Consider the following 17,983-nt stretch of genomic DNA (forward strand, 5'->3'; position numbering starts at 1 on the left):
TGAGTTCTTTATATAGTCTTTTAACTGTTTTTTTATTATTTCCTTTTATGTGTATTTTTTTTTATAAAAGTGGCTTATTCTTTACATCAATTTATACAGTAGTAATTAGTGGCTTATACACAAATTTCAAATTAACTATTTGTTTATTTTTAACAAGTCACAAACAACTTCCGAGGTTTCTGTTGAAAAAAAAATAATTGACAAATTATTCTTTCATTTTTTTTTTCTTGTTTTTACAACACTATTTACATACGTTTTAAACACTTCTTCTTGTTGTTGTCAGAGAAGAAGATATAGATACTTATATACATAACTAATTGAAAATAAGGAATATCATGACTAAATATATTGTTGTATCAGGTGGTGTTATTTCTGGTATTGGTAAAGGTGTTATCGCTTCCAGTACTGGTACTCTTTTGAAGAGTTTAGGTCTTCGTGTGACAGCTATTAAGATCGACCCTTATCTTAACATTGATGCTGGTTTAATGAGCCCTTTAGATCATGGTAATTAAACAAAAAAAAAGAAGTAAGGATAGTGTTGATCATATATATTGATTGATATACCTTTTCATTAGGTGAGGTTTTTGTATTGAATGACGGTGGTGAAGTAGATTTGGATTTGGGTAACTATGAGCGTTTCTTAGACGTCGAATTAAGCCGTATCAACAACATTACAACTGGTAAAATTTACAGCGAAGTTATTGAAAAGGAACGCAAGGGTGATTATCTCGGTAAAACCGTTCAAGTCGTCCCCCACATTACAGATGCTATTCAAAGCTGGGTTGAGCGTGTTGCCAGTTTACCTATTGATGGCTCTGGTGAGAAACCCGATGTTTGTATCATTGAATTAGGTGGTACTGTGGGTGATATCGAATCTGCTCCTTTTGTCGAAGCCATGCGTCAATTCCAATTCCGTGTGGGTCATGAAAACTTTTGCTTAATTCATGTCTCTCTTGTGCCTGTTGTGGGTTCTGTTGGTGAACAAAAGACGAAGCCTACACAAATGAGTGTTCGTGATCTTCGTGGTGCTGGTTTAACCCCCGATTTAATCGCTTGTCGTTCCTCTAAAATTTTGGATCCTAGTGTGGCTAGTAAGATCTCTATGTTCTGTCATGTTGCTCCTGAGCAAGTCTTAGCCGTACATGATGTTTCTTCTGTTTATCATGTTCCTATCTTGATGCGTGAAAATGGTGTTATCGATTTCTTCCGTCGTCGTCTTAACTTGGATGCTCTTAAGATTAGTGATGAAAGACGTTTAGCCGGTGAAGAATTATGGAACAAATGGACTACCTTGGCTGGTAGCTATGAACATTTGCATGAAACTGTCACTATTGCTCTTGTTGGTAAATACACTAATCTTCATGATTCTTATATCTCTGTTTACAAGGCTCTTGAACATGCTGCTTTGGCCTGTCAACGTAAGTTGGAAATTAAATGGATTGAAGCTACTGATTTAGAATCTGCTGCTCTCAAGACTGACCCTATCAAATTCCATGAATCATGGCAAAACTTATGCTCTGCTGACGGTATTCTTGTTCCCGGCGGTTTTGGTGGTCGTGGTATTGAAGGTATGATCATGGCTGCTAAATGGGCTCGTGAAAACAAGATTCCTTACTTGGGTATTTGTCTCGGTATGCAAATCTCTGTCATTGAATTTGCTCGTAATGTCTGTGGTATGACTGATGCTGACTCTGCTGAAATGAATCCTGATACACCTACTCCTGTTGTTGTTTATATGCCTGAAATTTCCAAGACTCATATGGGTGGTACCATGCGTCTTGGTTTACGTGCTACTGTCTTCCAAGAAGGTACCGAGAACTCTCGTGTTCGTAAATTGTATGGTAACAAGACTTCAATTGACGAACGTCATCGTCATCGTTATGAAGTAAATCCCGAGTTAGTAGATCAAATCGAAGCTAAGGGTCTTAAGTTTGTTGGTAAAGATGAAACTGGTCAACGTATGGAAATTGTTGAATTGGATGATCATCCTTACTTTGTTGGTTGTCAATATCATCCTGAATATTTAACTCGTCCTTTGAACCCATCTCCTCTCTTCAAGGGTCTCATTTTGGCTGCTGTTGGTGAACTTGATGCTTCTTTGTAAATAAATATAACATTTTAGAGTTTTTTATTATTATAACCCCTCCTCCTTCTCCTCCCCCTTCTCCTCCTTCTCCTCTCCCTTTACACACATAATATGTATATGCGTTGCACATAAAAACCAGAAAAAAAAAAGAAAAGAAAAAAGAAAAGAAAAGAAAAGGAAAAAAAACTTATTTTAATATTATTTTAGACTTTCTTTTTTGTATATTTTTTTTAAAAAAAAATAAAGTATACACACTTATTAACTATTTATATTAATATATTTACACACTATTATTCCATAACAATATCGCAGTTAACTGATGGGGTAACAAACGTTAATGCTTGTTCTATATTCTTCTGTTGAATTTCCGTTAAATTTTGTTTTAAAGCTAAAAGCCCTGCTTTTCGAATGACAGCTTTAAGATCAGCACCAGTGTAACCTTCTGTCTGATCAGCTATGAGATCCAATTGAATGTCACTGTTCAACCTAGTTTTCTGTTTTAATACTTTTAAGATTGCTAGTCGCTCTTCACGATCTGGCGGGCCCACATAGACTAGACGATCTAATCGCCCCGGTCTTAATATGGATCGATCAATCATTTCTGGATGATTGGTTGCACCTAATAAAATCACTTGCTGATCCACTAACTTATCAAGATGATCCATCTCGATTAAAAATTGTGAAATAAGCTAGAATAATAATACTAAAGTATAAATACATAGTTTAAATACGAATATATGAATACTTTACCTTTCTTCCAACATCTCCAGTACTTTCTCTTGATGAAAAAATTGCTTCAAGTTCATCTAAAAAGATAACACAAGGACTACATCGTATAGCAGTCTTAAAAATAGTTGAGACAGCTTTTTCAGATTCTCCTACTTCGCCTTTGATGAGGTCAGGAATATGGACAGGTAAGAAGTTAGCAGAAGATTCAGTAGCTACTGCTTTTGCCAGAAGAGTCTTTCCTGTTCCTGGTGGACCATACAATAATATCCCTTTAGAGGGTGAAATCCCTAGACGTTGATAAGCATCTGCATGTTGGTATATCCAAATTGCTGATTCCTCTAATGCAGCTTTAGCTTCTTTTAAGCCACCAATATCATTCCATCGCACTGGATCAGGCTTTTCTGCCATATTAATTCCTCCACTACTGGTGAGTTTAACATGTTTTAATGTCCTTTCAAAATTATCCTGTCCAACTTAACATAGTAAATTAAGTACTATTATTATTTTTTTTTTTTGGCATATATTATATTTACATGAGTATACCTTTTTGTTGTTTATTTTTTATGGCATCCTCTTCTGCTAACCGACACCAATGTGCAAGATCAGCAGCAACAAATGCATGGGCTTGATTTGATAATTGTCGAATAAGTTTATCATCGCCTATCATACTAAAATGTGATTGCTTAATAATATGTTGCATAATTTTATATCTTTCTTCAGGTATAGGAATATCTAATTGAATTTCATCTTTAAATAAATGAAAAGCATGCGTACTTATTCGTTCAGGATGACGTGTTGTTGCAATAAATCCTACTTGATGATGAATAGTTTGTAGCCAAGTCTGAAGCATCTTGATTAATACTCCATTGTCAATCTCTCCGTGTCCAGGGAAAAAACTATCAATATCTTCCATCAGAATAAGACTATTAGGAGCCTTTGCCTTCCATAAAATGCGTTTTAGTCCATGATTGAGTTGCCCTCGATAATTAGCAGCAAGATCGCCTAACATAGCAGTATAGACTGTGACATTATATTTTTTGGCTAATTGGTGAACAATATAGGATTTGCCTAAATTTCAATATTTGTTATTAGTTTAAGAAAAGTATATTTCTTACAATTGATTAAAAAAAAAAACAAAAACGATGATTCTTTTTATAACTTTTTGATATACCTATTCCTGAATCGCCTTTAAGTAAGATGGAAAGAGGAGACTCGTTTTCAATAAATGCTAACTGAAAAGCTTGATCTAATCTGCAAACATTCCAAATTTATTAATTTTAGACTATTTTAACCTTTTCCCAGGGAACTTTACCGTATTACCTTGCACCTTCTTCTCCATAAAAAAGCGCTGCAAAATTCATAATTACCAAACAATCAATCAATCAAAAAAAAAAAAAGAATAGATCTTTATTATAAAATTTCCAAGTAAAAGGCAATTGATATCGGGGTTTTATTTTATTACAGTAATTTATTATGGACAAGCAACAGGTTCATGAAGGAGATCAACTGTATCATCGTCAGCTACACTTGTTGAATACATGTAATCATTCATGACATCATCCAACTCATACTGAACACGCTCCTTTCTTCTTAATCGCCCTTTAGATTTGTGTTTATCTTTTTGTTTACTAATAAATTTAGGTGCCGTGATTCCCTTTAATAAAGGATTATAGGCATATGTTCCTGCCGAAGTAGTATCTTCAGGATTAGAAGGCCTTTTATTCTTAATATCAACTGGGTTTTCTTCATTGTCTTCGTCTTCTGATGATGATGATGGTTGAGTTGCATCCTCAACTTTCACTTGCTTTGTTTGTATATCAATAGTCATCACTTTATGTCTATTAGCATTTCCACGTTGTTCTAATCTTTTCAAATTAGCCTGTTGCTTTTTCAATGCTAACGCCCTCTCTTGTGGCGTCAACCATGGATTTGATTGGTCTGTTGGTAACTCAAAATCTGTAGCTTGATCAATCACCGTACTGCGTTGAGCACTTGTTCTTTGAAATTCTAATAATTTATCTTTATGTTGCTCTGCCTTCAATCGATTTTGCATCATTATGTCATCTTCATCACTACTTTGATAGGGCGATAACATACTTCCTCCAAGTTTTGAGGCATAGGCAGCCATACCACTCTTTTGCGGTGTCGATAATACTCGTTTTGGTTGATTTTTGGCCCTTTTTTCTTCTGCACGCTTCCTCTTTGCTTGTGCAATCAGAGCAATTTGCTGTTCCTTTGAAAGGACAGGCGAGCCACAGAATGTACAAGGCCCTACACCCTCCGCCGTACAAATAATTTTCCCACAGCTGAGACAATTGGGCGCCACAATTAATAAGGGATGCTTCGTAGCTTGACAGTTACATGTTTTTCGTTTTTTGCCTATTTCAGATGATTTAATATCAAGTTCCTTGAGAGCGGCTTCTAACGTCATTTCCTTATTCTTTTTGTTAGACTCCTTCTTTTTACTCGTTTCCTTTTTCTGTTCCGAAGGGAATGCAGTAGCTCTTAATTCCTTTGTTGCTGAGGATTGTTGGGATCGATTTTTAGATCGTTTAGATTTACGTAGTCTAGCATAAAGATATCAATATCAATATCAATATATATACAAAGTGTTGCTTCTTATTCTTAACTTACCCAGCAAAATATTCATCTTCCTTTTTTTGATGTACGTTAATATTTGCTGGCCAAACTGTTTCATATGATTGTGAGGGCAAAGAAGGGAATGCATTCTCTACTGTTGTATCCAAAATAGGTGCTGATGACTCTTCTACGATACTAACAGGAGGCATCTTGTTTGTAACTGGCGTTAATGGTTGCTTTTTTGTTTCTTTTTGAAATCGACGTGCTGTGAATTCTTGAATAAAATTTAAAGCATCATCACTTGTGCCTACCATATCCTAATATATATTTATATCTATAAGTTGACACAAAACTCGTAAAGTGTATATTTGTATATAAATGTATATGTTTTACCATTAATTGGTCTGCAAAAGCATCAGGTGAATTTGATGACATTAAATAAGGTATAATTTGTGTTTGTAAAGTCTCTGGGTCGAATCCCAAAAATACACTAAGTTTATCAATAGCCCAACTTTCGAGTGATGACATTTTGAAAATGATGTGTCAGTTAATGATTAAGCAAAATGCTTATTTCTTTTCTTGACTCAAGAAGAAATAGCTGCGGTGAACGTGACTTTTAAAAATGCAAAATCTTTATTGGCTGTTATGCATTTACTTATATACTTTATAAAAATGACTCTTAGATAAAGTATGCCAGTATATTAATATTTCAATAACAATGTACAATTATTACATGATTATAGTATATATTATTTTTATTTATAACACTCCTTTTCCTTTTCTTTTCTTTTCTCTTCTTTTTTTTTTTAAAAAAAAAAACTCCATCCCTTATTTCTTTTCATTCTCTTTCTTATTTTTATCCATGTCTTCTAAAGCCTTTTGAATACGCTCATCATTCTTATCAACACCAGGTAAAGAACCCAATACAGCTGACATCATCTCTTCATCATCATTATTATTATCATCTTGCATAGACATCTCTAGTGCTCTTTGAAGTGCTTCATCTTCATTTAAATCTTCCATTTGCTCATCTTCATCTTGGACCATATTATTATCATTCATCGACATAGCTAAAGCAGCTTGAAGTTCAGCATCTTCATCATTATCCACCGTTGAATCTATTGCCACAGAAGATGATTCCTGTGTATTCTCTTTATTGCTGCTGCCTCCATTCTTTGCCTTTTCAGCTTCTTGACGTGCCTTCTCTTCTTCAAGAGAAATACGTAATGCCTAGCAAAAAAAAATTAACTTACAACGATTATCACAGTTACTTTTATTTATTACCAAAGCAAGTTCAGGATCAAGACTAGGATCAATTCCAAATTCAAAATCATTTGCACCACCAGCACCACTAACACCAGGAATACCATCTTCTCCAGATACAATAGGTGTAGAAATCAGCATATCACTTAAGAGATGAGGCCCAGGTGGAATAGTAATAAGATGACTATTATCGCTATTATTCACATTATTAATGAATGCTTCCAATCGAGATGTATTCTCGGCTTCTTCACCAAAGTTAATTACATCAACAGCAACATTATTCTTTTTTAACTTTTTGGCTAACTTGACGAGTGCTTTTTCATCGGCGTCGATAGGACTGGCGACAAACACAATGATGCGTTGACGTTGATTTCTATTTTGTCTATGTTTCAAAGCAAGCTATAAACATAATAAATAATTGTGTATGTGTAGTATAGGGTACGAGAAAACTTACTTGGGCGATTTGCACACTAGTCAAAAAATTAGGCTTTCCACCTGCCTTTACAGAATGTAAAGCAGAAAGAATTTTACCGACATCGCTGGTAAGAGTGACAAGAACTTCAGGCCCTTTACCAGCAGCTGTCATTAATCCAACTGTATTTTCTGGATTAGACTGTGTCTTGGAAGAAAAAATGAGATTGACGGCTTCATTCTGTGCTACTAATCGAGTAGGTGAATAGTCGCCGTTACGCATCCACTCGGAATTGTCAACGCTTTATTTTTTTTTTAAAAAAAAAAAAGAAAAAAGAAAATATAAAGGAAAAAAAAAAATAAAAGTTAGCTTTTGGATACAATGCCAGATTTTGTTTTGTTTACTAACACAATCATAGACGCTTCCATAACCATTTTATTTATATATGCGTGTATAAGTTTTTATAATAAGTAAAAAGAGGAAAAAAAAAAAGGAATAGAAAATTAAAATTTATCTAGTGAGTGGAAATGTTCAATAATAATTCCATTAATAAAAACGCGTATGAACCTAAAAAAAATACGTCATCTAGAATGTGACTTACATTTTATGCTAGTGAAAGACTTGACGCTTTCGCCCTTCTCCTGCCAAATAATCTTGCTTAAAGAGCAAAACTAACTTTCTTATTTCAGCAAGATCTTTATAAACATGTATTTACTTGAAAAGAATTCGAAACATATTACAAATATACTGTTTCTTCCTTTTTTTTTTGACAATATTTTAAGCGAGCTATAAAACCCCCCAAGAAAATGCTAATATGAATTATTCCTTTCACGTTTAAATTTCATATCTTTTTCTCCCAAATAATTTATAAAATAAGCTCAAGCTAGCTGGATAAAAAGAGATTGTATTCTAATTACAGTTAAAGAAGCAAACAGTTAGTGTTAAAAGCAGGCTTCTATTATTATTTTTTTTAAAAAATGAATTTTATATAAATTTATACGAAAATGGCTTTATTAAAAAAAAATAAATAAAAAAAATAAAAAACAAAATATAAACAAGATCTATTATCTTCTGATCCCTGTTTATAGATCTACATTATACATAAATTATGAAATGAGAAAAAATAACACCGTCTTCAGTTAAGAGGATTACTAATGGTGATAACATACTAGCTGTATATTTCAAGTACCGAATTTGTATTTGTGGAAGTTTTTCAAGGGAGGGGGGTGGGTGGGTGAGTGAGTGCATACTATTAAATAAAAAAGCTCTCTTTCTTTACTCTTTCGTCAATGTCACTTATTAGATTAGCCACAAAAACAGTAGGTCGACGTTTTTATAACACTTCAACGCCTAAAAGTGGAGCAAGTCGATTCTATTATCAATATGGGACTCCCTTAGTGAAATGTATTGTGTTAGCGACAGGTACAACAATGGCATACCAATTACTTTGGGAACATTTAGAATATAAAGAATACCGTGATGAAACTGAAGCTTATACTGCTAAACTAGAAGAAAGATTAAAAGCTTTAGAGGAACAACAAAAGCAAAAATAATGATTAATCTCAAATTAAGAAAGAAAAAAAAACCTCCTCAAATATGTATATAAATATATAAAAAATAACAAAATAAACCCGAGATTCCACAATATGAAGATTTATAAAAAGATGAGGGAATGAATTATATTTTTATTATAAAATTTTTATTTTATAATAATTTAGTTCTTTTGAGCACGAGGACCCTTAGCTTCCTTCTTGGCACGAACCTTCTTGGGTTGTTGAGAAGAAAGGATAGCAGAAGCACGAGCAACAGCGGCCTACACAAATATTTAAGATATATAAATATGTATGTTTACATAATTCACGCTTTTAAATACTTACAGCACGAAGATCGGGTCTGTAGTGGCTGCGAGCAATCAAGTTAGCAACGGACTTGGAGGTTTGACGACGAGTCTTGGCAATAACAACAGAGTTGGTAGACTTGGCAGGGAAGTTTTGCTTGTTAGCCTTGCGAGTAGTAACACGAACACCACGAGCAGTAGGGAGAATGGCAACATTCTAATGAATCATCAATAAAATTTTAAAAGTTTTAATTAATGCCAATCGTCTCTCTAATCCTCAAGAGTAATTTTTTTTTATTTTACCTTGTAGTTGGCAAGACCAGAGTACTTGAAGGAGTTGATGTTCTTCAAGTTAGAGGGTTCAGAAGAGAATTGAACACCTTGACGCTTAACAAGGAAGGAGTTGTTGTTCTTGATAATAGCCCAGACCAATTCGGAACTCATTGTTGTCTAATGAACATTACATAATTTAGTTTTGTTGGCAATCTCTGTAGTTTATAGTTACTTACGATATACTAGGGAAAAGAGAAGGAAGTATCAAAAAAAAATTTGTACGTAAATGGATATAAGCTTAGTTCCAGGCTGATTGAGAAAAAAAAAATTTGCTGTAATAGAATTTTATTGGCTAATTTAAAAAGTGGCTTATACTCAATACAGTTTTTTCATTTTTCATGAAGAATGATGTTGTTGTTTTTTTTTTTCTTCTGGACAAAGTAAAATTTAAATTCAGATGATATGCCTACCTTTTTTTGGACGAAATAAAAAGGAATAGAGCTTACCTGTAATAATTAATCTGAAGCCTTCTAGAAGACAACTGTATTTGTTATAACGATTATGAGTTCTATGTTTAATTTTTACTGTAGGCTTTTAGCCTACTGTTGCCTTTCCAGACGAACGTAGAGATTTTCATTATAGATTTTTTTTGTGGTAATATGTCTTGCTGACAGAGTGTATTACATTTTGTACAGACAGGTATACACTTTAACCTTTGGCATTTGCTCTCGGTTAAAAATGTATGTGACACATTAATTACAAACCTTTTATGTGTTAAGTTCATCGATTGATTCTGCCAGAAAGATCCCTAGTAACTTCTCCCTTGTTTAAGCATCATCACAATATTTTCAGTAGCATCACGGCATAATTCTTTTGATTTGACAGTATCCTTTTGAAACATACCATTACTAAAAAACAACCAGAGGAACTTTTGATTTGTCTTGGTTTATAAACTTACTTGGCTTCCACTTGCCTTTCCTATAAAGTGCTCATAGAATTAGAAATGAATACATCAGTCTATAGTTTTCAACTTATTTTCGATGCCACTGCTGCCTATATTTGCTTTTTTTTTTTTTTTTTTTTTTTTTTTTTTTTTTTTTTTTTTTTTTTTTGCTTTTAAACCTCTTCTTTTTTCCATTTTTTTCCCTTTATTTCTTTTATCATTTTTCTTCTTCTTGCTTCTTTAGTTTCTATTATATTTCGATGTACCATGCAATAACATGTTCACCATGATTTCAAGGACTCGTTGTCTTCTTTGATATAAGTTAAATTTATCGATGGAAGTGTGATATTTATAAAAAGAAAACAATACGTCGAGATTAGACAACTTGTAATTGGCATACTGAAAATACGTATTACTTTTTGTCGTTTTTTTTTTCTTTAAGAAAAAAAAAAACGAAAATTAAAGCCATCAAGGAACGTCGAAGATGTAATGTTTGAAGCTTTAAAAGAGGTCAACTACGAGCAATAGGTAGTTTGGCTTTTAAAATTAATATATATATACATTGTGGTATAGTGTATACCCCTAACCCTTCCCACTCAATGATTCTAGACATTAGGGATCCGATATAGAAAGAGTATTTTTCTAACAGCAAAGGATTTTGATGAGATTGGAGAGCAAGTATATAATTCCTTTAGTAAAGATTTTTCCCCTAGAGCTACAAAGATTTCTTCAGAAACTAAGCAAGATGGTAGAATAGACTTAATTTCATTGAATCATATGCAATATCGTATATGTACTTTATTTTTATTAAACTAACTTTAGACATATTTTTAATAAGATTGACTACGTAAAAACAGATTCAATTAACGATAAAGACATGTATTTGTTTAAAGAGAGTATATCAAACTACACCATGTTATTCGTTGATGATTACAAGCTAGTATCCTTTCAAACAGAGGAGAAGAAGAAAAAGATCTCTTAGATAAAGTATATAAATTCATAAAAACAAGTCAAAGGTTGAACTGTACAACAACTGGATTATAAGATGTATTGCTCGCAGTAAAATTAGCTCATTTAGCTAACTTAACTCTTTGACGTGGGAGCACTGAAAGTAATGCTTTTCTTAAAAATAGAAATCTGTAAATCAGTATAGATAATAAGCAAGCTTACTTTTAAATTTTTAACACATGAACTAGACGTAGTGAAAATAGGTCTTATTGATCATGAATCCAAGGGGACAAAAGAACTAAACAGATGGTGGTATGAAAGTACCTATAATGCTAGAAAAGAAAAAAAAACACTCGTAGTCAATTGATAAATCAGTATAATATAGTTCCTATTACTATTAGAATAGCTGGAATTAATAATAGTAATAACAATAATAATAAAAACTGTTAATAAATCTTGATTATATCAAACTTTCCTTTCAATAAGTATAAGCATTTATGCTTTATCAACGAGTTCTCAAAAGAGAGCTTTATTTCATTGTCTTTGAGCTTTGCTTGTTATTCAATGTCTAAGCCAGCTAAGATGTAAGGTAGTTTTCTAAGCTACTGGTGAATTTTTTAAATATTTAAATTGCGGACTCCTAAAATAAAATGGCCATTTTTTTTTTTGCCCCACCCCCTTTCATATAGCCCTGCCAAAATTAGCTTTCTTTCTAACGATAAAATTATAATGGCCAACGCACGTCAGTTCATTACCCAATTTAGCCGACAAAGAGGTCTCAGTTCAACAAAGCTACCTGTGATTCAACCACTTGTATCAGTCCAGCGTTCATCGTTTTATACTACGCTAGCTGATTCTGAACAACAACCACAATCACAACCACAACCACAACCACAATCGCAACCACAACCACAACAACCACAACAACAAAGAAACAATACCAACTTCGCTGAGACACTCGCAAGAAAGTTCCTTGGACAAGTACGAATGCAGCGTCAAATTGGAGGTGGCGCCAATTCAGATCACAAGGAGCCTTCAAGATTTGTTAGAATTAGATATTTACCTCGTACTGTAACTACAGAAGATATATACAAGTTAGCAAGAGAAGCCTTTCCTAAAGGAGATAAAAATATCCTTGACGGTATTATAGAATAATACACTATTTGTAAGGATATCTTATTTATTTTATATCCTTTATAGTCATATTTGAACGGACAGATGAATTTAATATGACGGGTCGCTGTATTGTATGTATGTCAAGTCCTGAGGATGCACGTCAATTAGTAGAATATGGACATCAACGTACAGTGGGTGGCAATCTAATTGACATGGATTATGTAAGTATGCATAAAAGGAAAGAATATTATATTAAATAAGGAGATAGACTTATTATTATTATCACTGATAAAAAAAAAAGTATGGTTCAAAAAAGACAGAAATAGCTAAAATATTAAACGAATTTCGACGTCCAGAATTAGTGTCCGTACATGATGCTGGTAATTTTTCAGGTCGCTCTGTGATTATATCAGGATTCCCATTAAAAACTAGAACAGATAATGTACTCGGATATTTGAGAAGTAGGAACTTTTTTCCTATAGAAGGTTCACCTGATAACGTGATTCAATTAAAGACGTAGGTTTAAATTTTACTCATTCTTATTTTGTCATTTTACTGATTTTATCTTTAGTAAGAATCAAGCAACAGTCTCTAAATTTTTAGTTAAATTTGAGTCAGAAAGTGAAGCATGGCGTTGTGTTCGCGCTTTTCATAATACCGATTTTTTGTTAGGGTTAGGGTCTACAAAGACAAAGTTTCCATTACAATTATTTGTAGCTTATTAGAGAAAAATAAAATAAAATAAATATTCTTTATTTTGGTCTTGTATTGGGCTGTGATGAATAAATATCATTAAACACAGATGCAATACTTGATTTAAGTTCTTTATAACTGATAATCATCGTTGTTTGATCATCTCTTGATGTCAATAAAATTTTTTCATCTGATCCAACATCCAACTAACAAAAAAAAAAAAAGAAAAACGGTTAGAATAGTATGCTTTGATATTTCACATTTATCTTACCTTATTTAAACAAGAGATGACATGCGTCATGTCCACAATGGGTAATCCAACCTCATTCACTTGATGAAATAAATAATCTCTAAATAGTTTGATCATGTATCGATCTCCACTTTCTGACCATCTTGGATCGTTATCAAATCTAATTTAAATACCCTTTAAGTATTCTAATGCATTCTATATATCTATTAAAAGCCTTACTCTGGTCTTTCATTAATAAATCCAAGCTTTGTTAATAATCGAACCAAACGACTATTCTCTAGTTCATTTCCTAAATTGGCTTCCAACGTATCCGTGTAGCTGTGGAATATAAAGTTAGATCTACAACATCCTATTATTATTATTCAAGTACTTACTGGTGATGATGATTTAATTCAGTTAATAAGCGAGGACCAATGATATTAAATACTTCATCGATTGACTTGACTAAAGAAGGCTTTCCTAGTAAATAATATGCAACACTTTTCAAATCAGGTGAATAAAATCGTGACATGTATTCAAATGATTGAATCAAGCCATTCACATTATTTTCAGATGTGTTTTGTTGTTGAATAGTTGTATTATGACAAGCTAAAGATAATATTAATTTTCCAAAATTTAATAAATCTTCTTGTTGACGAATGGCAATCTTTTGTTCATTTAGAGTATCATATTGAAGGACATCCATTATAGAAGCGTGATTAATGCGTAATCTATTCTTGCTTGTCATGATGATCCTATTTGGTCCAAGTGATCTTGCAGATAATCCATTATGATGTATTGCTTTTAAAGCAGAGGCAATTTGAATAATAAAACTCCATAATGTTGTTTCAGGTACAGGCATTACACTCATTCCAGTTGCTTGGAACCTAGCTAATAAAAGTGCTTGTGCTTGAGGTGAAAAATAAGCTTCATATAAAGTAATTGAACAAGGATAATAATCAAATATAAAAACCAATGCTATATATAAAGATATGTATAAGCAAACTAATGATATATATATATATACATATATACTTTTTTTTTTCTTACATGAATCATTAAATGCTCTTGTTGTAAATGCTTCATGAATGGAAACAATATTAGCATGCTTAACTTTCTTCCATCTTTTAACTACCGTCATTGCTTGTTCATTAACTAATCGAAAGCCTATATTATGAATTTAGTATGTCTATACAACAGCTATTATATATTATTTTATTGTACCTTCAATTCGAATCATTGTATATTGTTTACCATCTGTACGACATGTACATTTATAGAGCCATGATGAGTGACCTAATATGTTACCTGGTTTATCATCTAAAGGATATAAAGAATGATACACATCGACCTCATCAGGCACTTTTACTAAATAAACAAAATTTAGTATTCATTAAATATAATTTGTGATTAGTACATTTACAATCCACGTTTTTATTAGTGTATGTAGCTGTAGCTACTTCATTCCTTTTTACAAGTTTTTCTCTCAAATTATCAGGAATAAAAAATGACTGAACAAGTCTTTGATGATTCAATAAATTACCAACATGGGGTAATGTTGGTGCATTTTGATGATATTGAGGCTATATAAAGAAATATAAGCATGCGTATTACGTAAACTAGAAATAATTTTATCCTACTTGATTAAGAGAAGTTGAATGCATATAAAAATAAGGATCTGTATTAGACGTTATTGATTGTTGCTGTTGCTGTTGTTGTTGTTGTTGGTGGGAATAATGAGGAATAAATGTACCAAACTGTTGACCATATGAAGCATTGACTCTTTGTGCTTGATAGCTATTACATTTGAATTATTGTCATTATTATTTTTAATTTATTTTTTACCATGTATTAGTTTTTTTATTTTATTTTTTTTTTCTCCTTTTCTTACATTGCTTTTGACATTGAGTTATCTAATGCAATAGGTATTAATTATATATACCAAAAAATTGGATATCTTCCACAATATACCTTGTAATGTTGTTAAAGAAGCTGATTTTGGTACAAATATAGAAGCATTCATATTATCTATTGACGTATTGTTTTGAGAAGAACTACAACTATTATTATGAATATACAACTTATTCAAATATACAAAGTAATTACTTTTCTAAAGTCTTTGTACTAGTGCCCATACTCATTTGTTGAGGCAGCACAAAAGATTTTTCCTAAAATATACATGTCAACTACATGTCTATTTTTTTTATATATATTGCCACAAGTATATTTTACTGTTTCATGCTTAAATTCACATCCTTTGTCTTGAAATTTACAAAATCCATGAATAATAACATTTCTACATAGTCTTTTAAAATTGGTATTATTTAATGTTGATTCTGTAGTTGTACTTGATGAAGCTATGTTTTACATGGTAAACAATCCAGTTATATACATGATTATTTAAAATTAAATTACATTTGTTTTCTTCTTTTTCTGTAGTATTGTTAATTGGCGCGACGATAGGAATTGCAGAGGGTGTTTGTGGTGGAGGAACAAAAGGAGGAGTTGATGAGTTGTTCATTTTATAATGAATAAGTAAATGAATTAAAATTAAAAAAAAAAAAATAATTATTACTGAAAATAAAAACTTTTATTATTATTAACAAAAATCATAAAGATATTTATCAATCTCAAATTTAACTGACTTGGCTACTGCACGTACAAATTCAAAATTTACATTACATTTATATTTAGCTCCATCTAATCTATCCATACTTGTTGTTCGTACTAAGAGTCTTAAAGTCACTAAACTTGTAATCTGTAACTGAATGTCAACCGTGTCCTCTAAGGTATCATCATCAATAATGCTGTAAAAGATAGCCAACATACGCTCCACAGGGAAAGCTTTAGGACCTAATAGTTGTTGCCGCATTTTACCTCCCAGTTTATCTGTAGTCTTGCGTGTGCCTCCTCCTCTCTTCTTTTTACGTTCCTCTGATGCCGTCTTTGAAAAATAACGAATATCAAATCGAGGTGGATTATATGAAGCCAAATAAGCTGCAATTAATAGAAAACGGGTATAATAGGGAAGCTCAAGAGAGACTGAGACATCATTTGCCAACTTTTTTTGCTTCTTATTCCATTCTGCACTGGATATCTCTCGTAAATAAAGTTGCTCTGTAGCCTCTGCAAAGTAAGGTTGTGCATATTTGAATAATTTAGCTCTTTCATGCCTTTCGACAAGACCCTCTTGAAGTGGTTTAATATAGATAGGAAATAAAAGAGAGCTGAAATATCGTAACTCATTCAAATCTTTACAGTTATGACAGAAGATGGAATAAATGACTTCTAAAAAGCCCTCGTAGAATTCATTATTTAGTTCAATGATTGAATCAATAGTAGTTGGCTTGAAGTCAAGCTGTAAGATACGCAATGTATCTTCTCGTGTATAATCTGGAAATCGTATTAAATATGGGTCAACACCACCCCCTTTCACTCGAAACTTTTCAAAAACAATGTTGGAAATCAGCACAACACAAATATTACGCTCTGTAAGCTCTGAAAGTCTTAAAAGAACAGGCAAAATAGTTCCTGGCATATCACGAATCCTTTCTGCTTTATCCAATATCTACAAACGAGTGTTAATCATTCACATTGTGTCATCTGTAAATACATTGTTTTTTTTTTCTTTTTCCTTTACCAGGTATTTTGTTCTTGTTATAGCTGAAACATTCTCTTGAACAGCCTTTACAAACTGTTGGACATTATCTATCTTTCTACTCGTTGTATATCCATTTGTAAATGTCGGCTTGTGTTTAATAAGTCGATCAAGTGAATGTTCAAATAAAAGACGTGGCGTAAAACATTCAACACAATTAACATAGGCTCCATTATGTTTAAAGAATTCAGTAATGACTGTTGTTTTACCAGTCGATGGTGGTCCATAAATGAATAAACTTTGTGGTGTATGATTTAAAATTTGAAGCTAAAAGAAAATAGTCTCAATATTTACTGGATTATGACTTATATACTTCTTACGCTTTGAGAAGTTGCATAATCAAGTTGATCAATTTGTTTTTCTCTTCCAGGAAACTTTTTTTTTAATTCATCCATCTTTGATCAAGGAGAAAAATAAAATAAAATAAAATAAAGATCAACTTTTTTTTTTTTTTTTTTCCTAGTGTAGTCTAGTCAATGCATAGGTCCGAAACATAATTATAACTCAACTTTTAACCCGGACCGGAACTTCGACTGATGTTTTAGTAGAAAAAAAAAAAAACACACACACACACACACACAACAAAGAGACAAGCGAGCTGAGGGGTGAATTAAAGAAGCAAAATACAATCCAAAAAGTCTTCTTCCTCTATTCATCATAAAGGTAAAAAAAAAAAAAAAAAAATCGATGACGCTCATCATCATCCATCCATAGACTAAATCACTTTTATTTAGTTTTTACAAAATGCAAATCTTCGTAAAGACTTTGACTGGTAAGACCATCACTTTGGAGGTCGAAAGGTAATGATAAATGTCAAGAATAATAACATAGATAGTGTTAGTTCATTATATTTATTGTATTCAATGATGGCAAACTTTAAATTAGTTCCGACACCATTGATAACGTTAAGCAAAAGATTCAAGATAAGGAAGGTATTCCTCCTGATCAACAACGTCTTATCTTCGCTGGTAAGCAACTTGAAGATGGTCGTTCCTTGAGTGATTACAACATCCAAAAGGAATCTACTCTTCACTTGGTTCTCCGTCTTCGTGGTGGTATTATTGAACCCTCTCTCAAGGCCTTGGCTTCCAAGTACAACTGTGACAAGATGATCTGTCGTAAGTGTTACGCCCGTCTTCCTCCTCGTGCTACTAACTGCCGTAAGAGAAAGTGCGGTCACTCCAACCAACTTCGTCCCAAGAAGAAGCTCAAATAA

General features: G+C 32.5%; 11 protein-coding genes across 11 annotated transcripts; 4 read left to right on the forward strand and 7 right to left on the reverse strand.

Annotated features, from left to right (window-relative positions):
• Window positions 1–216: 216 nt before the first annotated feature.
• On the forward strand, window positions 217–2,331 carry BX663DRAFT_504075 (CTP synthase). The gene is made up of 2 exons (XM_051526863.1): window positions 217–504; window positions 576–2,331. Exons 1-2 carry the CDS (start codon window positions 336–338, stop codon window positions 2,102–2,104), a joined length of 1,698 nt encoding a protein of 565 aa, XP_051384118.1. The 5' UTR covers window positions 217–335; the 3' UTR covers window positions 2,105–2,331.
• Window positions 2,332–2,376: 45 nt separating this feature from the next.
• On the reverse strand, window positions 2,377–4,176 carry BX663DRAFT_550542 (P-loop containing nucleoside triphosphate hydrolase protein; the record flags this gene model as incomplete). Its single annotated transcript, XM_051531219.1, has 5 exons — window positions 2,377–2,775; window positions 2,837–3,288; window positions 3,359–3,883; window positions 3,987–4,066; window positions 4,136–4,176. 5 exons carry the CDS (start codon window positions 4,174–4,176, stop codon window positions 2,377–2,379), a joined length of 1,497 nt encoding a protein of 498 aa, XP_051384119.1.
• BX663DRAFT_541860 (putative zinc finger motif, C2HC5-type-domain-containing protein) lies at window positions 4,159–5,942 on the reverse strand. Its single transcript, XM_051530795.1, has 3 exons — window positions 5,789–5,942; window positions 5,450–5,712; window positions 4,159–5,382 (listed from the first exon to the last, which is right to left on the reverse strand). Exons 1-3 carry the CDS (start codon window positions 5,921–5,923, stop codon window positions 4,287–4,289), a joined length of 1,494 nt encoding a protein of 497 aa, XP_051384120.1. The 5' UTR covers window positions 5,924–5,942; the 3' UTR covers window positions 4,159–4,286.
• A 230-nt stretch (window positions 5,943–6,172) lies between these two features.
• On the reverse strand, window positions 6,173–7,583 carry BX663DRAFT_504081 (uncharacterized protein). The gene is made up of 4 exons (XM_051526864.1): window positions 7,479–7,583; window positions 7,113–7,371; window positions 6,680–7,057; window positions 6,173–6,625 (listed from the first exon to the last, which is right to left on the reverse strand). Exons 1-4 carry the CDS (start codon window positions 7,502–7,504, stop codon window positions 6,224–6,226), a joined length of 1,065 nt encoding a protein of 354 aa, XP_051384121.1. The 5' UTR covers window positions 7,505–7,583; the 3' UTR covers window positions 6,173–6,223.
• Window positions 7,584–8,723: 1,140 nt separating this feature from the next.
• On the reverse strand, window positions 8,724–9,357 carry BX663DRAFT_504087 (ribosomal protein L28e). Its single transcript, XM_051526865.1, has 3 exons — window positions 9,211–9,357; window positions 8,948–9,124; window positions 8,724–8,883 (listed from the first exon to the last, which is right to left on the reverse strand). The coding sequence occupies exons 1-3, from the start codon at window positions 9,349–9,351 to the stop codon at window positions 8,785–8,787; spliced, it is 417 nt and encodes a 138-aa protein (XP_051384122.1). The 5' UTR covers window positions 9,352–9,357; the 3' UTR covers window positions 8,724–8,784.
• Window positions 9,358–9,593: 236 nt separating this feature from the next.
• On the reverse strand, window positions 9,594–10,633 carry BX663DRAFT_504088 (uncharacterized protein). Its single transcript, XM_051526866.1, is given in 4 exon segments — window positions 9,594–9,611; window positions 9,687–10,050; window positions 10,390–10,558; window positions 10,578–10,633. 3 exon segments carry the CDS (start codon window positions 10,590–10,592, stop codon window positions 9,989–9,991), a joined length of 246 nt encoding a protein of 81 aa, XP_051384123.1. The 5' UTR covers window positions 10,593–10,633; the 3' UTR covers window positions 9,594–9,611; window positions 9,687–9,988.
• Window positions 10,477–11,507, forward strand: BX663DRAFT_504089 (uncharacterized protein). Its single transcript, XM_051526867.1, has 2 exons — window positions 10,477–10,859; window positions 10,941–11,507. The coding sequence occupies exons 1-2, from the start codon at window positions 10,785–10,787 to the stop codon at window positions 11,103–11,105; spliced, it is 240 nt and encodes a 79-aa protein (XP_051384124.1). The 5' UTR covers window positions 10,477–10,784; the 3' UTR covers window positions 11,106–11,507.
• Window positions 11,508–11,749: 242 nt separating this feature from the next.
• Window positions 11,750–12,926, forward strand: BX663DRAFT_504091 (uncharacterized protein). Its single transcript, XM_051526868.1, has 4 exons — window positions 11,750–12,212; window positions 12,272–12,408; window positions 12,489–12,703; window positions 12,759–12,926. The coding sequence occupies exons 1-4, from the start codon at window positions 11,801–11,803 to the stop codon at window positions 12,910–12,912; spliced, it is 918 nt and encodes a 305-aa protein (XP_051384125.1). The 5' UTR covers window positions 11,750–11,800; the 3' UTR covers window positions 12,913–12,926.
• BX663DRAFT_504092 (uncharacterized protein) lies at window positions 12,927–15,732 on the reverse strand. The gene is made up of 13 exons (XM_051526869.1): window positions 15,525–15,732; window positions 15,342–15,466; window positions 15,216–15,277; window positions 15,081–15,163; window positions 15,001–15,022; window positions 14,750–14,906; window positions 14,533–14,692; window positions 14,334–14,477; window positions 14,160–14,276; window positions 13,505–14,087; window positions 13,350–13,448; window positions 13,152–13,290; window positions 12,927–13,086 (listed from the first exon to the last, which is right to left on the reverse strand). The coding sequence occupies exons 1-13, from the start codon at window positions 15,628–15,630 to the stop codon at window positions 12,940–12,942; spliced, it is 1,944 nt and encodes a 647-aa protein (XP_051384126.1). The 5' UTR covers window positions 15,631–15,732; the 3' UTR covers window positions 12,927–12,939.
• BX663DRAFT_451724 (origin recognition complex, subunit 5) lies at window positions 15,444–17,174 on the reverse strand. Its single transcript, XM_051523763.1, has 3 exons — window positions 17,088–17,174; window positions 16,750–17,034; window positions 15,444–16,677 (listed from the first exon to the last, which is right to left on the reverse strand). The coding sequence occupies exons 1-3, from the start codon at window positions 17,160–17,162 to the stop codon at window positions 15,709–15,711; spliced, it is 1,329 nt and encodes a 442-aa protein (XP_051384127.1). The 5' UTR covers window positions 17,163–17,174; the 3' UTR covers window positions 15,444–15,708.
• Window positions 17,175–17,511: 337 nt separating this feature from the next.
• On the forward strand, window positions 17,512–17,983 carry BX663DRAFT_550550 (ubiquitin-60S ribosomal protein L40; the record flags this gene model as incomplete). Its single annotated transcript, XM_051531220.1, has 2 exons — window positions 17,512–17,567; window positions 17,653–17,983. The coding sequence occupies 2 exons, from the start codon at window positions 17,512–17,514 to the stop codon at window positions 17,981–17,983; spliced, it is 387 nt and encodes a 128-aa protein (XP_051384128.1).

Source organism: Cokeromyces recurvatus (assembly GCF_025118155.1).
Source record: "Cokeromyces recurvatus strain NRRL 2243 chromosome Unknown BX663scaffold_8, whole genome shotgun sequence".
NCBI classification, from domain to species: Eukaryota; Fungi; Mucoromycota; class Mucoromycetes; order Mucorales; family Mucoraceae; genus Cokeromyces; species Cokeromyces recurvatus.